Source organism: Syngnathus typhle, linkage group LG12 (genome assembly GCF_033458585.1).
Source record: "Syngnathus typhle isolate RoL2023-S1 ecotype Sweden linkage group LG12, RoL_Styp_1.0, whole genome shotgun sequence".
NCBI lineage: Eukaryota > Metazoa > Chordata > Actinopteri > Syngnathiformes > Syngnathidae > Syngnathus > Syngnathus typhle.
In genome coordinates, this window is record NC_083749.1 from 3,214,063 (window position 1) to 3,238,944 (window position 24,882).

The following is a 24,882-nucleotide window of genomic DNA, read 5'->3' on the forward strand; positions in this document are numbered from 1 at the left end:
TGTTGTTCCAACGTACTGTTGAAGTTGCGCTAATTAATGTCTCGTCCAAGGCTTTGCTGTTTGTCACTAAATTGCTCAGTGGAAAACAAAACTTTCAAGGATGCAAAAATTTACAAAAAAAACAAGAAAAAGACTTACTCGTTCAGTACCATTGACGGATATAAACGCCAAAAATCCATTTTAACTCTGTTGGCGGTGAATGAGTTCAAATGTGTTCAGTAATGCATAAGATGATTACAAAATATGAATATTAAGTGACTATTTATGAATTTACTTTATTTATTTATTTATTTATGTATTTACGTATTCATTCATTTATTTATTTATTTCTACATAACTGATCAATAATCTTGACACAATTCTGCAATCTTGACCACAACTTGTACTTAATAGGGTTACTATTAGTTGGCCTTTAGCAGCAATTTATGAATCCTTCAAACCAAGATCCTAATTTTGGTGAGCACACACACACTCACATAAACACTCAACACACACACGCATTAAATCAAGTCAAGTCAAGTCAAGTTTATTTGTATAGCCCTAAATCACAAGCAGTCTCAAAGGGCTTCACATAGACAGAAATTGACAATTATTCTCAAAGCATCCCCTGATCTTAAGCTCCCAAAAGGGCAAGGAAAAACTTAAAAACCCCTAGCAGGGGGAAAATGAGAAACCTTGAGAAGGGACCACAGATGGAAGGATCCCCCTTTCAGGATCACCAGGTTGAAATGGATGCAGAGAGGGCACAAATGATACAACATGAAAATCAATTAAATAAAAAGTGGATGTCCATGTCACAGCAGAGGGCTGCCGAAAGGAGCCCTCAATTGTCCTGGCAGTGCTCTTCGAGGAGGTTGAGCTGCAGTTCCCCTATCCTGAATTGGCCACGAGAATCCAGATAGCCGCTGTCAGCATGGGTACCACCTAACCACCTCCCCGGCCGGGGAGGGGGGAGGGAGGGGGTGGAGAGGGAGAGAAAACAAACTCCAGCCGAATCGGCCACTACAGGTTAGTTAAAGGCCATGTCATAGAAATGTGTCTTTAAAATCAGACTGCACACTGACATACACACACAATGTCCCTGGGGAATCGTATCAATGTCAGTAAAAATGGCTCAGACCAATCAGAGTGCTTCGTTAAAAAAGACCATAACAATGACCCTTATGTGGAGAAACCCGCATCAGCCCAACTCACAAGTGTGTTGTTTTCTCTGGGCATGTGTGTGCGCGCACTGCTCTCCATTTTAATGGCAATTCCGACAGAGCCTTTCCCATCTCCTCATCACCATGGCAACCAAGCGGGTAAGCGGCCACGTTTGTCCCGGGGGCCTTGGCCTTCTTTTGCGTGCCACAACTACACGCACACATTCCAGGATACACACACTTAGCCCCACTAGACCTGCAGAAATCCCAATTATTTATATCTTCAATTGCAACATAAACATTTATCGACACACACACGCGGGTTCATACTGTATGCACTCATAGCTCCTCCAACCTCAGTGCTCCCTAAAATGATTCAATCCTCCCCCTCCTCCAAATTTCTGAGTCACTCGCTTCAAGGGCCTTCCCAGCTCTTCCGTCCTTATCAGGAATCCCTTCTATGCCTGATTTATGCCAGCCTAATTCAGCTTTTGGCATGCAGTTGTAAGTTTTTGTCCAATTTGGCTCGCGGGAGCATGAGCCCAGAATTAAATATTAAAATGTTTTTTTATGACGTCTTGTTTCCATAGATGCAGAAAAGCATTCGGATGGTCATGATGAGTAATCATTGTCTGCTGAGATTTTGAGTTGGCCTAGTCTCACCTCAAACATATGATAAAAGCTTTCCCCAAAAGGTTTAAACAACCGTACAAAAACAATTGCTGAGGTTTACAAAATGGCATCAAGTTGTTTAATCTTTCATTTGCTTCAATGGCTTTGCACGAGGAATGTTATGACGCTGGATCTTCTCCGGAATTCTGCCCGGGATGTCACTGAATTTTTCATCAGCACATATTTGTTGAGTTGAAGTCGGTCGCACGGCTCCACTGCTTGTTGGAAGTTTGAATTTGTTGAGATAAACGGCCTTTAGTGAGGACAAAGCTCCACACTGGCATGCCGCTGACAATCTGTTGTGAAGGCTGAAAGTATTCACGCATATGTTGGCACAGTGCTACTTTTTTTTTTTTTTTTTTTAATTTATTGATAATAATTTAGGTCGTAGCTTAGGTATTTTTTATGACTACTTAATTTTACATGGACCTGAAATTCTGAAAGACAGCGCCCTCTAACGGGGTTTTCCGGTGGTGCATGCTCTTTGAATATCTACTGTTTTTTTAAATGACCATTTATTGATTCTATATCGGAATGTGAAGTGTGGTGAAGTGTATTGTCTTGTCAAATAATTATTGATCATTGTCATGAAGCATCATTGACATGATCAGAGTTCTCCTCACATAAATAAATAACATTAGATCAGTAATGCAGACATAATGAATTTGAGCAAATTTGAGCAAATTTATTATTATAAGAATCAATCTGATAGTCTTTTTTATATCAATTATATGACTTCAGGGCTTGTCCCATTCAAGTATACAGTAATCCACAAGAGGGCAATGTGCTCCATTCTTCACTGCTATTGAATTCACTAACAAGCATTTTTTCCTGTCCATTTATTGATGTCTCACTATACATGCTGCTTTACATTTAAATTACCTGACATCCAAACTTATAAATTATTTGTGAGTATTGGTGACTAAATTTCATCTGTTCAAAGTCAGAATGAAATGCTTTGTATTTCAATACATCCATAAATACTTTGTATTGCAAAGCAGTAAATCCTCTTTGCGGCATGCATAAAAAGAAAATGTTCATACCAACTTGGCAGCTCCAAGTATGATGCACCTACAGCAGATTATGTGCATCTGTTTTCAAAGCACATTCAATATGTTCTAAAGATGTCCATGTGTAATTATACTACTGGATGGATGCACAATGATGAACTCATATGCTGATACACTTTTGAAAGCAGAATATTTATCTTGCAGGTTTTGAATATACAAATGACCCTGCTTTCTCGCTCATCCACACACATGCGCACACACAGGATGCTCCCCTCCATCCCTTCTCGGGCAGGGCGATGCGGGGATGCAGGAGCTGCGGCAGCTTCGCCGACAGATAGCGTGATCGACACTCACTAAAAAGGCACGAGGAGAGGAGGAGAATAGGAGAGGGAGAAAGAGTGGGGTGGAGGTGGGTGGTGGAGGAGAGAAGAAGAGGAGAGGGTTGCTGCAGCCATGATGTCGGACACACCGTTGCAGAGGAACGGCACGGCGACAGTACGGTGAGTCGACACTTCATCATTCATCTCTAGTCGTCTCTTTCGCCGCCGTCTCGCCTCTCCCTCCATCCCCCCGGCTCCTCCATTTGACAGGGGTTGTCATGGGAACCAGAGCCCCGTCATGGTGAGGCTGCTGCTCAGTCATGACTGGAGAGGGGGACACGAGGAACACGGTGTACACCCTCGAGCAATGGTTTCAAAGTGTTATTCATCACGTATGTGTCCTCCTTCCCTTTCTGATCTTTCAATCTACAACTTTAATGGCATGATAGTGTGGAGGGCAATGAGTGTGCGTGATTGAGGGGCGTGTGTAATGTTGCATGTTCAGCATTGACAATGTGCAGGCTGCAGTCTCAGTCCAACCGCCTTGTGTCAGCACAGCTGCAGGCCGCTTCATCTTTTATGGACGTGTAGTTTTCTCTTCCAATATGTCCTCTAAGAAGATTTTTTTTTCCAATTGAAACAATTATTCGTTTTATTCTTATTCGTCAAGTACTTAGAAACAAAATTGTGAATCTATGATGAAAAAAAAAAATAGCATCCCACCCCCGTTGAATGCTCATGCAATGGACTGATCCATGTATTTTTTTTTTTTTAATATGTGCAACTCAGCAAAAAATACTCACAATGAGGCAAATGGAGCAGAGTTATTCTGCATTGTGAGTCAGGTTTGACAAAACCTTGCAATATAATAGCTAGAAAATTGTCTTTAGTAATAATGACAATGCCCATCTGCTTGTCATCATTAGGGTTAAAGGTCAGCTGGAGCCTCTCCCAGACACATGTGTAGGACAGTGTGACTTTGTCAACAAAGTCCAATTTTACACCCAAATCAATGTTCTGACCTTGACGCAAACCCCACGAGGTGGCCAAATGGCTCACTATCAGATTCTTTTGCCCCTGACCCGCAAAAAAACGAAAGAGCTGCTATTTGGCCTCGCGTACAATTACACAAAATGTCAAATAAATGCTTCCAGATTTGTTGAAGCTATCTGATTGTGTTTCAATATACACTGAAAGCAGAGAAGATGACCTACAGGCTGTGTCACATGTAAACAAGCAGACCTCCCTGGCAATCTCATTAGTAGCAAAATAGCTTCTTGAAGTCAAGCATTCACTCACGCAAGTTTTTCTAATTTACTTTATTTGTGGATATTTACTAAGTCCCCTTCTGTATGTTGTTATTTTCCTCTATTCGTGTGTGTGTGTGTTATTCCGCTTCTGGATCCACATCTGGAGGCCATTACCTCCTAGTCGGGATCGAGGGTGGGCGGAGTCGGGCTGACTCGGCAGTGAGGTCATTGTGTCGTCGTGGCGATGCAGACGAACAATGATGCCGTTGTCTCTGGAGGTGGGCAACTACGAAACTAACGGCGGGGGGGATTTTTTTCGGAGGTGACGAAGAATCGGGCATGACTGTATGGGAACAGAACAATGTGGTGTGGAGAACCGAAAAGGTTGTGGTCATTAGAAGAACCATGACAGGGCCATTGTAACATAATGTTGCATGTAAAGAAGATAACGGATTACATGGAGAAATTCAAAGTGGGGAGCGACCTAACCTTAACCCTAACTGATGGCCCACCAAGCCAATAAACAAGCTCCCACTAATAGACGCCTAATACTCTCTGCAGTTAAGCAAATAAAAGCTTTTAGCCTCTATGTGAGGAATAACATTGCCGTGTGACTCTCATTGCCATCTAACTTTCTCATTGGCGCAACGATGTGACAATCAGTTAAATCGGCTAGTCGCGTTCAAAAGCTTCCATCGGTTGTTTAGTACGGAAAATGAGTTTAGTGTGTACGGCTCTCATCTCAAATTTTTGCTTGCAAGTCAAAGCGAGAAATCGTGGGGAAAATTCCCCTCATCGTAAGAGAATATTTTTTATTTATTGGACGTGAACAGGACAACTGCTGTCCAGCTGCTTTTGTTTTTCTCGTGATGTGACGTCTGAGCGTGTTTGCATGTGACAGTGTGTGTGAGTGTGTGTTACATGCTTCTGTATTCCCCAGTGAGTCTACCGGCTGTTTTTTCCCTTATAAGGACGTAAGCCTCAACAAGGAGGTAGAGAAAGTATGGCGAGGAATGAAGTAGGGTAAAAAAAAGGTGAGAGGAAGAAAATGTTCAAGTGAAGGCAATTAGGATTTTTATGAATGGCTTCATTTTCAACGTATAATCAAAACTGTGATCCAAAATCAGTTTTATTCACAACAGGCAGCTTTTTGTGTTTAGTCGTTCCAGTGTTGCCTGCCAAAAAATGGCAACCAGGATTGATGAGGTTGTGTTTTGCTTTCTCTCCAACAAGACCTGCATGTCAAAACCGCTCAAATAAATACAAGTCGAAAATATGTTCTGGAAAGTCGATTTCGGTTGGAAAAAAAATAAATAAATCAAGGCAGATGCTTTACATGCCGGATATCGCTTCAGACAGAAAGTAAAAGTATTTTTTTTTCCCACTATCTATTTACTCCTCGTAAATCTTCGTCCCATACACCTCCCTCACTCTCCCTCAGCTGCTCCTCCCAGCTGTTTAGTCACACATGGCTCTTGCCTAAAAGTAGAGAGAGGGAGGGAAGCAGGGAGCGAATGGGAGGAGAGACGGCGGGCCAAAAGAACGAGTCTCTGATCGCGACAGAGAGTGGGAGGCTCATGGCCAGTCAATGAGAGATCTTTGCTAGCTGTCCACCAACTGTTGGATTATTCCCGAGGAAGGACCTTATCCGGACACCCGCTGTGCCCCCCCGCCCCCTGACCCTTCATCAGTCACATTTAGGACCTCAGCTCTCCCCAGGTCTCACCTCTCGTTCTCCTTTCACCCTCCCCACCTTCCTCCCCTCTCCCCTGCTTTCCCCTTCTCAGGATGTCGTGCGAGGAGGCTCAGCTCCACAAAGAGAGGCTGCAGGCCTTGGCGGTAAGTCACAGTGCCCAGATCATCTTTTTTTTTTTTTTTGCATTGGTCATGTGCCTGTGAAGAATTCAGATGAGTTCAGCTTTTCATCTACCTGTGTGTTTTTGATTCACTTTGCCATCTATGGAGTATCTTTGAAGTCCTGCAGCCTTTTTGGGCAACCGGTGTCTCATCTACTGCTACATTCATTCATGTTTCATCTGCTTTAATTTGATGGAATTATTCAATTGATGGAACGGATTAAAGGGAAAAGTGTGTGTGTGTGTGTATGCATTTGGGGGTTCAAAGTAATGTCTTGGGTCAAATAAATGGCATTCATTAATTTGAATTCATTTTTAGTATTTGATATTAGGACTGTAACTAAGAATTTTTTTAATTGTAATATTTTAATAATAATAAATCTGCTGATTGTTTTGGGTTATTTTCTTAAATTGCTTGATGGGAATGAACGATAAGGACATGTTTTGTGATGAAGGACAGAGGCATCTGGGGAAGTGTCTGCTGATAGTCGGACCTGTGACTAAATTTGGCGCCAGCTATAACCAAAGCATACCACACACACACTAAAGTGGCAGAGGAACACACACATTCCCATGACACAAGTAAGGGGGAACAGCAGCATTGGCGGCTGCAGATGGAGAAACTATTTTAGCCAGTCGTACCAGGCCTCATTTATGTCCACCAGCTTGGCATGGTACAAAATGGAAAGTTCTCATTGGTGGCCACATTTTGTAGTTTTATACACATGGCCAGGAAAAACCATTTTTGCAAAGCATGCAGATTACGGCTGCAGCTGAGCCGTGTAGTCAGAGTAGAAATATCCTACTTGAGGTTCTGCTTGAGGTGCCAAAATCCATCATATAAAGAACATTGTGCTGTTATTTGCTCGTGAATCATCTGAGCCGGTCTGTCTCATCTCCCAAAGACTGAAACAGCACTAATGGCTCTTAAGCAAACCCACGAGAGCCTTACTAATACACTTCTGAATATTCTCCGAGGTCGCTAAGCACTCTGTAAGCCTTCAAATGTGTTAAGTATTTTCGGTCTAATGTAAATACGGGAGCCAATCAATCGATTGTCCTCTCGGTGTTTCGTAATAATCATGACATCACTGTCGTCGTTATTATGTCACTGCAAGAACTTGAAAGGTGTAGTAAGTAGGTTATCGGAACAAGTTAGCGCTTCAGAAATTGCGCTCCAGGATATTACTAGAACGTTGAATGAGAATAGCTAACTTCCTTAGCCCATATATGGATATATCAGGAGTTTTGAATTTTACATGGAAGAATTGACATTGTAGCTGGAATAAGCTTTTCTTATTGATGACGTTTATTAGAATACTTTATAAATAATGGATTGATGGTTTGAAAATTTAAAAGAATCCTATAGATGAAATTTATTAATCCCGTGTTTACAATTATAATACTGGGACTGGCTTGACGACTCATGTACGGGTAATTGCGATCGAGTACGGAAAAGCTCAATTCCCGTAATTTTCCCCCGTTAAAGACCACGGAATCAACTTGTGGGGAAAAATGCAATGATTTGGACATGTTTGAATATTACAGACATGGACTTAATGGAACCCATGACCTACGACCTTTAACATACATATACTGTTGTTTCAATAACTTTATTTCACTGACAAGATACATGCTGTAAAAAGAAAATTGTTTTGAACTACTTCACTAAGGAGAGTCAGGGCCATGTTGCGAGCATTATTCGGAATTCCCACTGTCTGAGACTGATTACAGCCTATCGAATGCCAACGTTGCCGGTTTCTGTGGTTACTAATTGCTCAGATTAAGTTGATGTCATGCTTTTAAATCCAGGCCTGTAATCGACATGGCCCTAACATGTCATTATTGTAGTTGGGGGAGTAGAATCTTGCTCAGGGTTTCCTAAAGAACTGATGTTTGTATATGTGTGTCCATGCGTGTATGTGGTATGAAGATCAAAGTTTCTAATTGGCCGATGGTGCCAATCCCCGTCAAACGTGTGAACACATTAGTCATACTGTTGCGTCTAGGACATGTTTACACAGATGAGGTCAGCACTTTGGACTTTAAGCTGTCCTCAAACACACCGCAATCTTTTTTTCCCAGTGTGTGACTTTGCGGAGGAGACATGACATCTCCAGGCACTGACCGCCAGACAGGAACTGCGGCGGATCAAAGATTTAGATAAAACAGCCGACCTCTGGAAAACTCATATTTGCAATCTTGTAAAAAATAATAGGTCTTTAACTACGAAAGCACACCGGGTTCAACCACAGATTGCTAGTAGTGATCGTAACGGATGCTGGACACTCTCTGGTTCCACTTAGTGAGGGTCTTAGCGGGGCCAAGTGAAAAGGTGGGGGATGCATTAGCTAGAGCTAGCATGTGTTGAGATTTGTGACCCGAGGAGTAAACGGAATCTTGGTAGGGTACAGGCAATGGGGAAGGAACGGAAGGCGAGTTTATCGGTAGACGAGGGTCTTGGACACGACAGGCATTGCATACCATCCAAAATTAGCAGCAGCTGTTTTGGGCCTACTGAATAGTTGCGTCTATGAATGTGATTGGTCAGCATTTAAATGGGACAAGAGACAGTGGGATGTTGACATATTGAGCCAAATGGCAAATAAAAGTCATAGAAATGAAGATACAACACGGTTCCTTTTGAGCTGCATGCCGATGCTAAGCTAACGCGCCGACAAACATGTAGCTTTTTGATGGAAAAATTATTCCTGCCAAGATGGCCGCCACGTAGGCATGTTTGGGCGTCTCCTGTACTTATATGACGGCCAGAAATACGTACCAGTCTACAGAGTTAGCATACATATGCTAGTGCAGACGACACCTGGTGCTGCTATCGCATGACATTGGCACCCCGGGCGTTTGTCGTGTGCCAAGTTTGCCTTTCCCGACACCAGTTGGTAAGAAAGTTCGTTAAGGTTACAAGCTAAAGTTGCAGTATTGGAGGTGAATGTAGTTTGCAGGTGTAGTTCTTGCCTTCAAAGTCCATTTCAGGTTCTGAATTCTGCGGCATGAATGGAAGATGATCTTCAGGGAGATGTTTCTTTAGTGTGGGTTGGAATGTGGAGAATGTGAAGCATCTGTGTTGTCCCTCTCGTTCCTTCAAGAGGGGTTCAAACAGATCTCCCTTGATGGTTCATATAATTTAATTTATTGTGCCTGCTTATTAAGATTCTACATTTTTTATGGATTCTCTACTTTATTCTTATCAACTACTAAGATGGAACTGATTTGTTTTTTTCCTGAAGTGTGTCACCAGTAGCAGGACAAATGATTATCTGTTTATGAGGGGGGTAGCTGAGACTGAGTGATTCAGATTGTGAGAAGCTTTCAATGTGTCTTCAAGAATGTCAACATATTTTCCCGAGTGGGAGGATTATGTGCTCTCCAGGGGGAAACTATTGCCAGTGTTGTGGATTTTCTTTCAATCCAAACTTAGAAATAGATCCGATCTTAATATTTATTTATATATTCAAAATATAGATTGTTTCATGAGTCCGCAGAAGTGTTGTTTTTGCTACCAGTGGATTTCCCTCCACTTTGTGAGTGTGTGTGTGTTTTATTCAGTGCAGATTATGTTGCATTGTGCTGCTGCCAATGTAGACGCAGCGTCAACTTTTCCTACAAGACTAGCCACTTATGCCCGCGCCCCTTCCTCTGTTGCACTTACTTCCATTCCATGACATCATGGAGTTTTCTTCCAGCAACCCTGATAAAATTCTTGTCTCACTTCGGATTGATTTGTCCTATCTTATTGTTTTAAGTGCTGCACAGGCTTCCGTTGGCAAAAAAGGGGCAAACGAGGTCAAAGGAGCAAAAATGGAGTATGTCAGTGGAGTAGCCAAACGTTCAATTTGTGTGCAAAATGAAAGGGTGGGAATGGCAGAGTCAGCACTGAATGGTTTTGTCCAACCATTCACTCGGGTCTTCATGCTAGAAATCTTTGTGGCATTATAATAGAGCAGAACAGTTTAGATTTGACGCTATTTGTTGTTTCTTGATATTATGAGATAAGTTTTTGCTAAGTCCGCAAATGCAACTGAGTAACGTTCGTGCACATTTTGGGGATTTTCTGTGGTTATTTAAAGCAAACAGGATGTGTGTGAGTGTGAGACAGCTATATACTCCCATGCCCTTCTACCCCACGCAGGGCTACGTCGTCTTGTTTACTTTCCCATTTATTTTCGGTGACACCATTTTTTTTTTCCATGTCCACTTCTGTTAAGGAGCTTTCACCCCATTTCAAAGAAAATCTGTTTTCACTAAAGTGGCAACCAATATAGAGTGATTTTTTTTTTTTTTTTAGGATAAACATTATAAAAGATGAATGTATGTTTTAATGTTATTTGTTTTGTGTCACGCAGGAAAAACGAAAACGTCAAACCGAGATTGAAGACAAGAGACGTCAGCTCGATGAGTTGGTTTTGCAACTACAGCAGCTCAAGGTTGTAGTTTTTTTTTATATATAACAAACACTCTAATGGTATCCTCAAAAACACCCAGTGATAAAAAAAACCTTTCAGAGAATTGATTTAACATTGACAAGAATAAACACATCAACCTGGATTATGGCGTCATAAATTTGATATCGATTAGACTCCGCCCCCCCATGTGAATTGATTTCAAACACTGCTGCAATGTAGCATGCGTGGGAAAATGGCCGCAAGTTCCTGTTTTGCTATAAATATCCAGCGAGTGGAAATAAAATACATTCCTTTCTCTAATTAAAGGCCCTTAAACACTTGGCATAAAAGAGTCCTTTATTAGTAAACGTAATTCCTAACTACCGATGGTTTCCATCTTTAAACACCCACTTATGGAAAGACTGACAAAAGCCTTGTTGATTAAAGCCATGCGTACTTAATGTTTCCGGCCGTTAAAGTGTCGGTCACAATATGATAGAGTCCTTCGTGCTGATGTACTTGAACCAAAATAATATTAATAGATGAAACATTAAGCGCTATATTAAGTTCATAACTGGACTCGTTTTCCAGCAACGTGAGCATAATGCAAAACCACCACAGGGAGATATTGCAACTCCATTATGTTTTACCATCTCATAAATAATTGAAAAGTATTGAGTATTTTTTTTTCCCGCATTACTGGTATCAACTTAAACAAGAGCTTTTTTCAAGGTTTCAAAAATTCATCGCAAGGACATCTGGGCCATAAAAACACAGCTGCAAGATTAGGAATGAGTTTAAATTTTGTGAGGCTTTACAGAATATCTCCGCTATATAAACGGCATCGGGTGTGCCGGTAATATTTTTAAATCTTTTAAAGGCATTGATGAAATATCAATAGTGTGACTGCAGAATCTGCACTATCGGACTCACCCCCCCCCCCCCCTCTTGAGTCAGCACACTGTTGTGTTTACTTTTCATGCATACACCACCACCGGCCGACTTGATATAATCAGCATCTGGTCACACAGTCCCATTAAATGGCCATTACGTCTGAGTGCCACGCAGCCAAGAAGCATGAAGCGGGCTTTGTAGTACGCCCTCCAGGGAGGCCTGGTACACCGAGAGAAGAAAAGGAGACTACAAGTCAGTGATTTGATAAGGACAGCTGGGCCTCTCACATTGGATCGAGTGGTCTGCAAAAACAAGAAGTGTATTTTGGGGACTAAAAGGCACACTCTTGATGAGCGGGTTTATTTTGGGAAATTTCTATATATGCCAGGCAACTCAGTTATAAGGCTCACCGGTTTATAAGGTGTATTACTTCACAAGTCAGCAAAATGTATTTGATTTGACATAAAAATGGGCCTTATAGTCCAAAGAATACGGTAAATGGACAGGAAGCACACACAAGAAGCAAAACGCTCAGCTGTCACGATCTGAAAGCAGTTTGGAGTGACTCACATGGGAATGAGTTTCTTTGTGCAATCATTGTGAGTGTATAATTTTAACCACTGTCGTTTCTAACATTTGGAGACGAGCAATTCATTGTACCATGTGACAGTAAATGTCTTGAATTGTTCATGTTGAACTCTTTTGTGGTAACAACACAGAGACCAAACTTTGAAGACAACATTACATTTAATGATTTTAATATTAAACGCAGAACCACATCGACTACTTTAGACCATCTGCTTTGTATTTGATGTTGACGTTATAACTGGCAATCGCACTTCTTGGTGATTATCCATATAAGGGTGAGATGGAGTCTGGTTCGTTTCAGGCGGTGTGCACCATGGATCGATTTCAAGCCATTTCGGGTTTCACAGGAACTGGTTAATTCATCTCAGCTGCAGCACGTTCAAGACGAACAAGTCTAGCTGAAGCCGAGCACTATTTTTAGGAACTCACCTGAGATATCTGTTTGCAGTCCAAAGCCATGCGGGAGCGATGGCTCCTTCAGGGAATGGCGGCAGAACAAGAAGAGACAAGGAGGAAACAACTGCAACTGGACGAGGAGCACGGGAAGACGATGGAAACCATGATACACAGGTATTGTTTGATTTCAAATTCAATTCTGCCGCCCAGCCAAGGTTAAATCTTTCCATCCTACGACTTTCAATGACTCCTCTTTCTCTTTATGCAGCAGTGCAAACAAAAATGTAGCTTCGTTTGAAGACATCAGTCGCATTTGAAGTGTCAATCAGGGTCTTAAAATAGAGCTCTAATTTTGTAATACCGCACGTGACACTTCAGAAATATTCTCTTGTGTGAAGTTAGTAATTCATCAAAATATGAACACCTATATTTATTTTAGTTGTGTATTTTTAGTGACTGCTTTTAAATAGTTTAGGAATACGGGTTTTGACACAATTCCCTCATCCATTGGTGAAAGAGGCTTTGTAAAGCAGCAGCTTATCATCAGAGCTGAAATAACGGAAACGTCACCAGTGGCCACAGGCGCCAGGATAACATTGGCACTCGAAGGTAAACAGCAGTCGTGAATGCTCAAAGGACTGTGGAGCAAATTGTCGCTTCTCTCCAACTTGAATGACCGTGTTGTTCGATATATTTTTTTTCTCAGCGAGGAGATATTTTACTTGTGGTTTGTTTTGCTTTCATTAAGAAAAGCAAAAGAGTAACAGTTTATTTCCTACATTCCTGTGTTGAGTTAACTCATTTTAAAGAGTTCCGATTTTGATTAATATGGCGTCACAAGATGGCCGCCGACAAAGCGGCTTTTGTAACATATTTAATAAGCGTCCATATACTTATGTAAATACGACTAATGCTAGCACATCTGTAACCGATAACTGTTTACTCATCTCAGGTTTTCACATTTCAAAGCACAAAGCGTTTTTTGTTTGCAATGCTTAACCACAATTATAATGAAGGTCCACGAATTACGTTGCCAGATTGGAAGCTGTTGTGAGGACATCTATAATTTACGATCCTCAACCTCAGCAACCGCTACGGATTGGACATTGGATTGATTGCAAGCGGGGGAGAAAGTATGACCGCTTACAAATCCTTCCTCCTGTAAACATTTCCAAATTAGGCTCCCCCGCTTTGTTACAAAATGCACAGAAGCCCGGGAGGCATCTTCGCCCGTGTTCTTTTTACAACTGTTGAACTCGTAACATGTGCACCAACGGAAACTTTTATGATCCAAAGTGACCAAGACATAATTGAATCTTTTGTATTATAAGAGCAGAGATGAATAAAAAATAATCTAATTGAACCAGAATTACCACCAAATCAGATTTTGATGCAAAACAAATATTTCAAACATCATGATGAAAAAAAATGAATCAAATTATGAAAACAGTTACACAATGGCGTCCTTGTGTTAGTGTAACCCTTACACTGAAAATAAAATAAAGCAAGAGGAACACATGATCTTTGTCATGTACACATATGGACGCCCCCCCAACCAAAAATGGTGCTAAAGGACTTTATTTTTTTCTGGGGGGGGGGGGGGGTCATAAACCAACTTGGGAAGCAAAGAAAGAGGCATCATTGTGTGCAGCACCGGACACTGACACTGCCTGAAGGACAAACACACAGTTAGCGAGTATGGCCGTTTCCAAATCTCGCTAAATCAACAAGAGAATGAGGAAAAAGAAGCTTTATTAACACCCACTGTAGTTTTTCATACTTCGATCGACAGCAGTATGAGAAGCTAACATTCTTGATATACCTCCGTCACCACCAGTTGCAGTAGACAAAACCCCCAAAACTGCTTTCATCTTCTGCTTGACGTAACCGCCGTGTAATTTAGACAAACTGATGCTTTCATTTCCACTGCATTACAATAACAGTGCAGACCAAAATGCATCAAGTCGAGTAATTTCCCAGGAGCGGATGGCTTCATCGGAGAAACAAATTATCTTTACAGCTGAACGCACAAAAGAGCCATAAACAGACTGGAGCTAGAACAGAAAACAAAGATTATAATTTGTACTTTAGAGAAAGTCGATCCATTATTTTTAGCTTAGAGATATACATACATCATCTATAAAAGGGATGTTCGATACTTCAGACCGATACTCAACTCTTGACTACCGATACTGATACCACTTGAATTTTTCTTTTCCATCTTTTTCAATTCTTGGGGAAATGGTGGCTCACTGGCACTGTTGGTTTGCTGAGGCTTACCTCAACCAACGTGATCTTTCCAGCAGCTCTACATCTGGGAAACTGGCTCCCAAGAGAAGTAGTACACCCAGAAGGAAAGTTCACATACAGCACACATGAATTAACGTGTAAAAATACTCCCTTCTATACCGCGTGGTTAGCGCCTCGGCCTTCTTGCCTCCATAGCATCAGTCGTTTGGATGGGTTCTCAATCTCCGACGCATGTGGGCATAGGCGAGCAGTCCACCACCACCACACATAAAATCAGATATGCACTCTTCTATGTCCCGAGTGATGTGGAAAACCGGGCGTATCCATGGCAACTCGCCTGCGGTTGGCTGACACCGCTGACGGCGAGTTCTCTTTAAGCATTGCCGCTACCAGCTATACTTTATATACAAAAACGATATAAAATAATCATTTAATGGACAATGATCTAAAGAGAATTCATGACATAATATCACTGCACATATTTACTTAGTCTCTACTGTAGCCATGTTTCTGGTTTGGCCACAAGGGGGTGCCAGTGACAAATAATAGCGTAGCCTTGTACCGTTGCCAAAACACCATGGAGGGGACATTACATTTGATATGAAACTGTGTTTTTCTAAAGTAATGAAAGTAATCAAAGAGTTTAACCTCTTGTTAAGTTCCTAAAGTGGTGGTTCAGTAAGATGTGTCTGCTATCCCTTGTTCTTGTTTGAGCTTCCGAGAATGGCTAGTTGCTAATTAGCAAGATTATAGGTCCATCATCCAACATAATTGCGTTTAAAACCCATTGTCTCATGCGGTCCAACTGTCTGCAGATAAGGAGACTTCTCATTTTCTTTTTACTGCTCTGGAAGACCAAAACCCAAGAATATCATGTCTGTTGTTTATCACAAACCTTAGTTTGTTCTGGCAATTCTCAGTTTATGCTAGCTGATGAAGCTAAACTTCACACATAATTATGGCACATGCATTCTTTGCATCCCAGAGGATTGTTGCAAGTGGTGGCAGGCAGTGAGGAAGCAAGCGTGGTTCTCCTCCCAAACCGCTTCCTCCTATTGTTGTAACATCCATCTTTTAATGTCCCCATGTGCGAGTTTGTTGGAGTACGTGTCTTAGAAATGAGTGAATGCTTGGGGGATCCTCGTGTGGTGTCCTAAATGTCATCCAAAAGTATTTTGTTATTTTAGATTTCAAGATAAAGAACACATGCTGCAGGATATTGTTGGAAATTGTAATTATAATTGACATGGTTGAGGTTGGGATGAGACGTACAGCCAACTGTCACTATCACACAAATTGGCGATTGTGTTGAGTTGAATTTGGACTGACTCTTTTAAGCAGCTGCAAGATGCGAGTCGGAACCAGCAAAGCTCTCCAATATCGACCAAAAGTGTGCTATTTGTGTGTTTGTAGGCTGGAATCTGAAATCGGCGCACTTGAGTGTGAAGAATCTTTGATTTCAGCCAAAGAGCGATCTTTGCGGGAACGTCTCAAGGAGACGGAACGCACGATTGAAGATATGCAGAAGGTACAGAACTCGTAAATATAAAAAAAAAAGGTTCCAAAATGATACATTCCACTTTGATGAGGTTATTCTTTCTGTTTTTCAGAGTCTGATGGCAAATGATGGAGGTATGATCAATCACAAACACACACAAGATTCTATACACAAAGTTAATAGTATCATTGTTCTTCCCAAGGTTGTCATCACTGTTGTCCCCAAATGTGTGTGCATGTGTCAGTGTGTGTTTGTTTGGATAATAATCTCGCTGAGGCAGGAGCGATTCGGGCCAGAGAGCGCCCATGAACCTTCAAACACACACTCTGATTGCCATGAACAGAGCGCATACACACACACACATATATACTTACACACTGGCGCTAAAACACACACACACACATCGTGCTCAGCAAGACTATTGACACTCACACTCACACAAGGCCATGAGTCTGCAGCCTGGCTTTATCCCCAGCACTATTCTCCAAAAAGCCCTGTAAGCCCCTGCCGCTTTGTTCTTCCCATCACACACACATTCAAAAACACACAAATACACACACAAAGCAGTCACACACACATGCACGCTTTTGCTGCATAAGCACTTGAACCTCTGGGGTGCTGCAGTTGTCGGGGACACACATGTGAAAAATGGACGGTTAGATAGTGTGTGTGTGTGTCTGTGTGTGTACGTGTCATTGCCTCCAACATCACTGACTATCTTTTACACTGACCTCCCTCCACCGCCACCCTCCCCCTCCTCCCCTTTGTGCTCGTGCTCAGTGGAGGCCACCGGCTGCACGTCCGCTCCTCTCTCGGACGGCGCGGACCTCGATCCCGAGCGACTCGTCCCGGCCACGCAGCTTCGGACCGGCCCACCTGCGCCTGGAGACAAGGCAACTCCCAGACCCGGTAAGGATGCAGAGGGTGAGGGGAGAGGAAAGGAAGGGAGGGAGGGAGTTTAAGGGTTTGGGATGCGGCCAAGTTGGATTAGATACACGCAAAGACGGCCAGGTTAGGACTTGGCCATACGTGCTTGTTAAGGTCACAGGTCAATATTATGCTAAAAAAACGGACGTTGAAATCCACCCTCAGTCGGGAACACATTTTAACCATTCCTAAACTTTTAAAATGTTTACTAGTTCCTATTTTTATTCATGTTTTGGTTAGTTTGTGTATTTGTGGACGGGTGGGCCATTGGACATTTTTAGGTACGAAGTATTTCAGGGAGTAGAGTCAAGGTAGATTCAGGGAACTTAGATTAGTAATTTGTCTGAATTAGTTTAATTATTTCGTGCTAATTATTATTTATCAAAGTAAAATATTTGATACGCCAGTATTGACCCAAGCGGTAATGATGTTGTGCCCAAAAGGCTCAGCGTTGTAATTGACTTGAAGCTTCATCAGCCTGTCTCCCCCATCTTCACGCTTCACTCCTTCCACTTTTTCCACCCCCCTCACACTTCCCTCACCCCCCCCCCTCTCACTCTTCCCTCAACCCCCCTCCCTCCCCTTCTAACAGCAATGTTTGCCATGGAGATCAACGTGCAGCATGACCCTCAGACGGGCGAACGGCGGGTCCTGTCATCGAACCGCGTGAACCCCTCCGAAGCGGGCTCGCGCGGCATCAAGGTCTACGACGACGGCCGGAAAGTCGTGTACGAAATCTCGTCCTCCGGGGGCGTGTCCACAACCTCGGTGGAGAACGGGTGGAGCTCCTCGCAGGTCGACCAGCTGATCCAGAGGGCGGTTCGACCCGGCGAAGCTGGAGATGAAAGGAGGGGTCAGGTGTTGGTTACCCCCGCCGCCCCGCAGGCCTACGTCTCACCGACGGCCGCGGACGATCTGTCCCCGCCGTCCTGCGCCCCGCCCTCCATCCCGTCGAGCCCGCCGGCCCAGGTCATCCTCCAGAGGGAGACTCGGCTAGGCATGATGCCGCCATCCCCGGCTCCCATCATGACGCAACCCGGCCCCTCGGCCCACCCGGACCCGGAGGTCATCTTCGTGCCCCAAGCCAGCGAAGAGCACCCGGTCACCATGGTGTTCATGGGCTACCAGGACCTGGACGACTCTAGCGAGAGCCGGCGGCTGCTGGGTTTCGACGGCGCCGTCAAAGCCGAGGTGGTCCTGATCGACGAAGACGACGAGAAATCTCTGAGGGAGAAGACGGTCACCGACATGTCCATCATCGACGGCACGGCGGCCGACCTGGTGTCGGGCCGGCCGGCCACGTCCGAAGCCGTCAGCACGGAACTCTCGTCGGAGGGCCGCGAGCCCGACAGCGCCGCCTCGCCCCCGCCGAACCCCGAAGCCAACAAAGCCCCGCCTCCTGGCCTCACCCCTGCCACAGGTACAGACAAGAGGAAACGCTGCAAGTGCTGCGTAGTCATGTGACTGAATCTTCCGCTTCCCTTTTACAATTACCCACAACACCCCTCCTTTCCCTCTGTCTTTGGATGATTACTAACTGAAGCTCCTCCTCCTTTGGACTGAGCGGCTGCCACACTCACATTGACGCACACGCACGTGACCTCTCACGCTGTTCCGCCTTCATCCAGCCGTGCATTACTGCTTTTTTGTTAATCCCCTGTGCCAACACGGTGGCTCTGACCTCCTGAAAGTTCCAGTCGAACTAATCAGCAAACTAATATAATGCTGCTCTCCGGTCGTGGTAAACAAAGACAGATAGTTGCAGAAGCATCCATGTTTGTTTGACAAAGCGAGGCTACAATTGGCTCGATTTCACACGCTGTTAGCTACCGTGTTCCCGAGCAGGCACTATGGAACCACACAATCAAAATATATCAAAATATATATTAATTATTTATCACTTTGTCCCATAAATTCCTTTCACCCAACAAACACACACACACTTGTATGGAGAAAGGAAGAGGGGGAGGGTCCTTGTTGCCTTGGTTTCTTCATGTGCCTCCACTATTCTTCCACCCGAACAATTAGATTTTCTACGACATTTTTTGGGATGGTTCCTTCAATGAAGAAGTGAAGTTTAACATCATTGTTTTTTTCCCCCCGCATCAACTTCCCCCACCGATGAAATCATTTCCTCCCATTCAATCATTTCCTAACTCTGTAGCCGAATAAGAAGCCATGAAACACCTTAGGAATTGTACAAACATTTGTCTTGGTGTATATAAGACCACAAATTCATGAGCACATTGGAAAACACCATTCAATTAATAACTGCCATGTTCGTATACTGGTTAGCATGTCTTCATCGCAGCTTAATTGAAAACTCAAAATTGTCCATAGATGTGAGGACAAACGGTTTAGAAAAACAAAATGGCAGCCGACCCACCGGTAAGACAACTCAATGTAATTCAAGTTGTCTGCCAGTGCTTCTGAGGACCACCCCGACACTGCCAGCTTTTTTTTATTTTTACAAGGATGCTGCAATAATGTGGCCTGGATCACATGATCACATCTTTTACGACCAAAATAAATATTACAGTTAGAAACACTTAGTTCAAAGCATCTTGGAACATTCCAGAGCAAACATTTCAACAAAGCGAATTAGCCATTATATGAGGGAGTTCGTTACAGATAATTTCAGGATCCAAATCCAGAAAATACATTCCGTTGGTGCTTTAGTGGCTCAGGTGCGTTACCATAATCAGGTACCCTTGCCACTTTTTCATGAATCACCCGTGACTGCCGGTAAAAACACGTTATCGTCATCTCAGTATAACAAAAGATTCAAATGATGTGATGGCAAATTCCAAAATCGACATTTCCTCCCCTCTCCAAATGGACCTGTTATCGCTTAATAGTAATATGCCTTAAAATAAACAAACTTTATTTAGTGCTGAGTGACTGGCCAGGCAAAGCTTGTGTCAAAGTTCCTGAAGGTACAGAATGTAAATACTGAAGGCGCTATTTAGCTTTTTTTTTTTTCACCAATAGTACGCTATAGATCAATATTCTAGATTTGTTTTAATGTCATCTGCCATTCTATTTTTTCACTCTCTCATTTGCAACAATACACCCAAGTATTCTTTTGTTCCCGCAACCTCACGCGAACTCCTAACAGCTAATTCCTTTTGCAGATGTCTCTTGAAGGCATGTGAGGATGTTCAAACCGTTTTGCAGAGGCAGGATTCCCAAACTAACCGTCTCAATAAATGTGCATGCTTGCCTATTAACTGCATGCTCAGCAAATGTTGAATTTTCTTCTCACGCAGACCACCAATGTTATCAGATTTTGGCAACTGTTGGAAATGTCATTTATTTTAAAAATTGGATTCATGCAATTAAGCCATCTGCGAGAGACAATGAGACCAATTTTGTTTTACTCGCCGCATACACACTACACTCATCATAACCAAAATATCGTGAGCCCCCAAAAAAATGAGGAGCTGAGTTTCCGGTCTGGGTTTTTTGCTAGTTAGCCCCACTGCCGCTAAGTGAAGTCCTACTTAAACTCTCTAGGGGGCGCCCTTTCTTCCCCTCTGCCTGCCCCCATGATTGTATGGACTATTCATTTTAAAGACGGAGCCATTTTCTATTGTTCACATTTCTCTTTCTCTCTCTGGTTCTTCAATCTCACCATCACATCCTCCTCCCCCAGCACTTTCTCTGACGTTTGTATCCACTCACTATCTTTGGACAAATAAAGCTGAGTTTCTCCAGTTTAGCCCCTGCTGTCTCTTGCTTGTTGTTCCTTTCATCTGTCTCTCTATTTAACATTCACTGTTTCATTGGCTGTCGGGAATAAAAAGAATCACTGCACCCCTATCTTCTCCGATAATACCCACACTGCCTCTAACGAGCATATATGATCAATATTACATTTCAAATTTATTCATCACCAGGAATCTCTGTAGTGGGGACTTAGATTGATTTATTTTGTAAACACACCAGAAATTTCTTATGATCGGATTATCTGTACGATACACGAGAGGTGAGGTAAGTACCAAAGAAGATAAATTGAGAGCAAGCAAAATTTGCTTCGCTATATGAATATACTAATAGTTCCGATTGAACCGGAAGCATGACTCACACGGAACAGAAAACGTTACAGCAGGATATGATCATATTAGAGACCAGCACTAGGCGACATCTCCATTCAATCCATAGCTGTGTGATAATAACCACGATAATGCAATCATCTTCGTACGATGACCATGTGACATACGGCATCTGACTGTCTGCTGATGTTTGTTTTTTTTACACCATCCTGTTATAGTGTTCCTCTTTAAGGCATGTAGCTGCAAAAGACACCCAATTTTTTCCTAATTCAAGATACTAACCTTGACAGATATAAAATATTCCATTCATTTGTTGATTAGATGAGATCATGTGATCCATGACACCGTCACTACATTCACCAGTATATTTTGGGTTATTTAAAAATCTTATTTTATTATTATTTTTATTATTATTAAAAATGATTTTCTTTATAATAACTGTACAGTACAGTACACTCTTGTTTTATTTTATTTATATATTTAGTATATTTATTATGTTTTATTTTTATCATAGGATTCGCGATTATCGGGACAACAACCAATGGTCATCAGGCCGAGATGGCGAGCAGATCTCCTCACACTGCCATGGTGAGTGTATGCCATCAGTTGCATGGAATTATGCAATACCTCAATCTTTTTCTGCAACCAAAAGCTTTTAGCTGGTAACCGCTAACAGCAATCTGTGATGCTAACACTGCAGCTCTGCTTACCATCTGGCCTTGAGTTAATGGGGCTTCTGAATAATCCGCACACCAGCTGTCACTTAAAAATGGCGGATGCTTGCTGAGACTCACTGTGGGGTATGATATTATGTAAATTTGCTATATGGTTTTACCACAATTTCTGAGAACACAAGATTGATCTGGTGGTTTGATAAAAAGTCTTTAGTAACACTTAAATGTGGAAAGTCTACCTGGGCCCCCAATGATTAGTTCCGCCTCAGTCCAGAGCTTGTTGTGCAACTGAATAACTGAAACGACGTTCCACACAGAGGCAACCTGATCCGCTCAGGGTCAGCCCCCATTGTGCCGGCCAGTCGGCCGCTGGCGCTCTGATTGTCTCTGGAAGGGCTTCGAACACGCTCCCGCCAACTGCATTATTCAGCACGCGTGCTGAGAGAGAGAGAGGGAGGGGGAGAGAGAGAGAGAGAAGGCAGGTAGGGGGGTAGTGACGGGAGGCTGAGCGAGCAGAAGAGAACAGAGAGCAGCCGGATGCTCAAAACTGGCGCGTGCCGCCGACTGTTAAAGCCGGACAACAGCGGAGTGAACATTAGACTCTTCTACCACGTTGAAGCATAACAAGAAACAAAGGACAAAGAAGTGACAGCCAGTAGGTAAGCGTTATTGTTGAATCCCGGTCATTGTTTTCCTCTTCCATGTGTCTGAGTGAAAGGCTGGACTGAAGCTTTAATGCAGTTGTTTGAGCAGAAACACTTCAGTGCCTGGTCATGAGAAGAATGATGTGTGTCGAACAAAATAAGCCTTCAATGGCATTGATTGGCTGGAAAGTGTGAAGGACACTAGATACCGCAGCCCTTGAGGTCAATGGACCAGAATTCTCAATGCAGTCTTTGTGCTCCTGAGCCGAACATTAAAATGGGGAATATCAGGAAGTTTCTTCATTTTTATGTTATTTTTTTTAAACATTGTTTTGGTTACCGATTGAAATGTGATGGAGGAATACGGTTTGCCCTCCCTCCGCAATACTTCAACCTATATTCGGAATGACCTTAACCCACTTTTCATCAATTCGGATGTGGCACAGTTAACAGGCTGGTTGTGACTAAAAAAAACTGGTTCATCAAAGTTTCCAATCTGGAGTAAATGCAATATTTGTTGCCTATCTAATTTTTATGGTTGCGTATTTGTTACCATTTGCAGTGGTAAGCACGATTGTCTTCCAGTTCTGGGTTTCTGGATTCACGTCTCGTTTCGGACAAAACTGCCCTCTGATAAAATGCTGACTTGACCTTCTTTCGCCATTGTGCGTTCAATTAATATTGATAGCGGCTGGCTCGCCAGTCCATCATCATCAGCTATTTTATTTCATTGCTAAATTATATTATTTTACAACCGTCAGTAAAGAAAAAAATCAAAATGGCCAAGTCATGATACCCTGAAATTACATTGGAGTGTCACGTCAAGTTCATTTGCCTTCCCAGCCTTCTCCGCACCACCAAGTGCTAGAATGTTATCAAGGCTAGTCTTCTTCCTTCCAAACCTCTCCTTCTTCCCAGAAAGCTTCACACAGGACATAATCATAGGTTATACAACAGCTGTAGTTGATAGGACCCAAGGTCAAGGGGTGAAATGGGGTTCTGAAGAGGGAACGGATGAGCGGGGCGGACGTGCTGACGATAACGTAAAGCTCCAAGGAGAGATAAAAGCAGGTGTGAGAAGGGTGTAGTCGCTAGCAGTGGACTGCGAGGCGGGGTGAGGGAAACGGGAGGGGGGCAAGAAGGAAGTCTGTTCTCCCTCACACAGCTCCAAGTGTTGTTGACATTAACAGCTCGCTGGCCTTTCAATGGCCCATCTGTAGATGTGCCGCCACTGGCCGCCATCCAGGAAGGAATTGCGTTTTGTTTCAAGAGCACTGATGTTGATCGAGACACTTTTTAGTTGGGGTTTTACTACGAGTTAATGGGCTCAGCCCATGTTAGTGGAGGATGAGAAAGAAAAAAAAATGGCTTAGCAGAAAGCATGTGAGAGCCCTTCAGGCAAAACAGAACATTTTCTTAGTGTTTGGGTTTTAAGGAGTTGCTATTTTAAGCACAGTGTCTCCTCAGTCATTGTCACGTTGTGTCCATTTTGGGGTTTTTTTCCGCGTATGTCTGTTTTTTTTTTTTTTCCTGCTGGTTCCTCTTCCAGGTTCAACCGGACTATAAACTGGACTAATTTCCAAAATGATCTTCCTACGATAAATCAAGTTTCTGTACCTCGAAAAAACTAATCAGCAACCATGTTAAGAATTATGATGTATAAAAGGGGTAGGAAAAAACAAGCAATAGCTTCTTCCTTTTTTGAACATGTTGATTTATTTGTCTTCTTGGCATAACATGAAATTAGGTGAAAATGTGAAAAAATGATTTTGTGTTTGGTTGATCTCATGTTCAAAAATAAACTTCAACTCACGGCGACTTAGTGAGAGATAGAGGAACCACACAAGCATCATGTTGAATCTGTCAAATGGATTTTCTTTTTATTTCAGTCTTTAATTCATCTAATCGCCGTTTTACGGGAAACTAAACCGCCAGTCAAAACAAAAGCCTGCAATCACATTTGTTTTGCATTCCATCGCAGTATTGTATTTTGCTTTGGTATTTTTCATCCATTAAAGCAAATAACAAGAAGGATGCAGGAAATCAAACAATGCAAGCCCATCACGTGACGACCAACTCGCACCACCCGCCATTGTCCGCAGCATCCACCTGCAATCGGTGCACTATGCTGCCTCACTCATTGATTTATCACAAAGCAAAGTGCAAGCGTGCATAAACAGCGAACAAGCTGGATAGAAAATACAGTGGAAGAGGAAATCATGAGAAATTTTCTCTCCAAAGTTTTTGCAAATGCAGCAGGCAGATGGAAGGACAATTCCTGTCAATCTGCGGCTCAGACGTGT

General features: G+C 42.8%; 1 protein-coding gene across 3 annotated transcripts in view; it reads left to right on the forward strand.

The window, feature by feature from the left end:
- The first annotated feature begins 5,895 nt into the window (after positions 1–5,895).
- LOC133163045 (PALM2-AKAP2 fusion protein) overlaps positions 5,896–24,882 on the forward strand; it is a 30,360-nt gene continuing 11,373 nt past the window's right edge. For 2 of the 3 annotated variants that reach the window (XM_061292576.1, XM_061292577.1), the window contains exons 1-8: positions 5,896–6,233; positions 10,615–10,695; positions 12,584–12,705; positions 16,195–16,309; positions 16,392–16,413; positions 17,060–17,188; positions 17,799–18,626; positions 21,776–21,849. In XM_061292576.1, coding sequence (XP_061148560.1) covers positions 6,183–6,233; positions 10,615–10,695; positions 12,584–12,705; positions 16,195–16,309; positions 16,392–16,413; positions 17,060–17,188; positions 17,799–18,626; positions 21,776–21,849 — 1,422 coding nt within the window. In that variant the 5' untranslated portion in view covers positions 5,896–6,182. The remainder of the gene's footprint in view (positions 6,234–10,614; positions 10,696–12,583; positions 12,706–16,194; positions 16,310–16,391; positions 16,414–17,059; positions 17,189–17,798; positions 18,627–21,775; positions 21,850–24,882) is intronic. The other variant, XM_061292579.1, reaches the window with a different exon arrangement.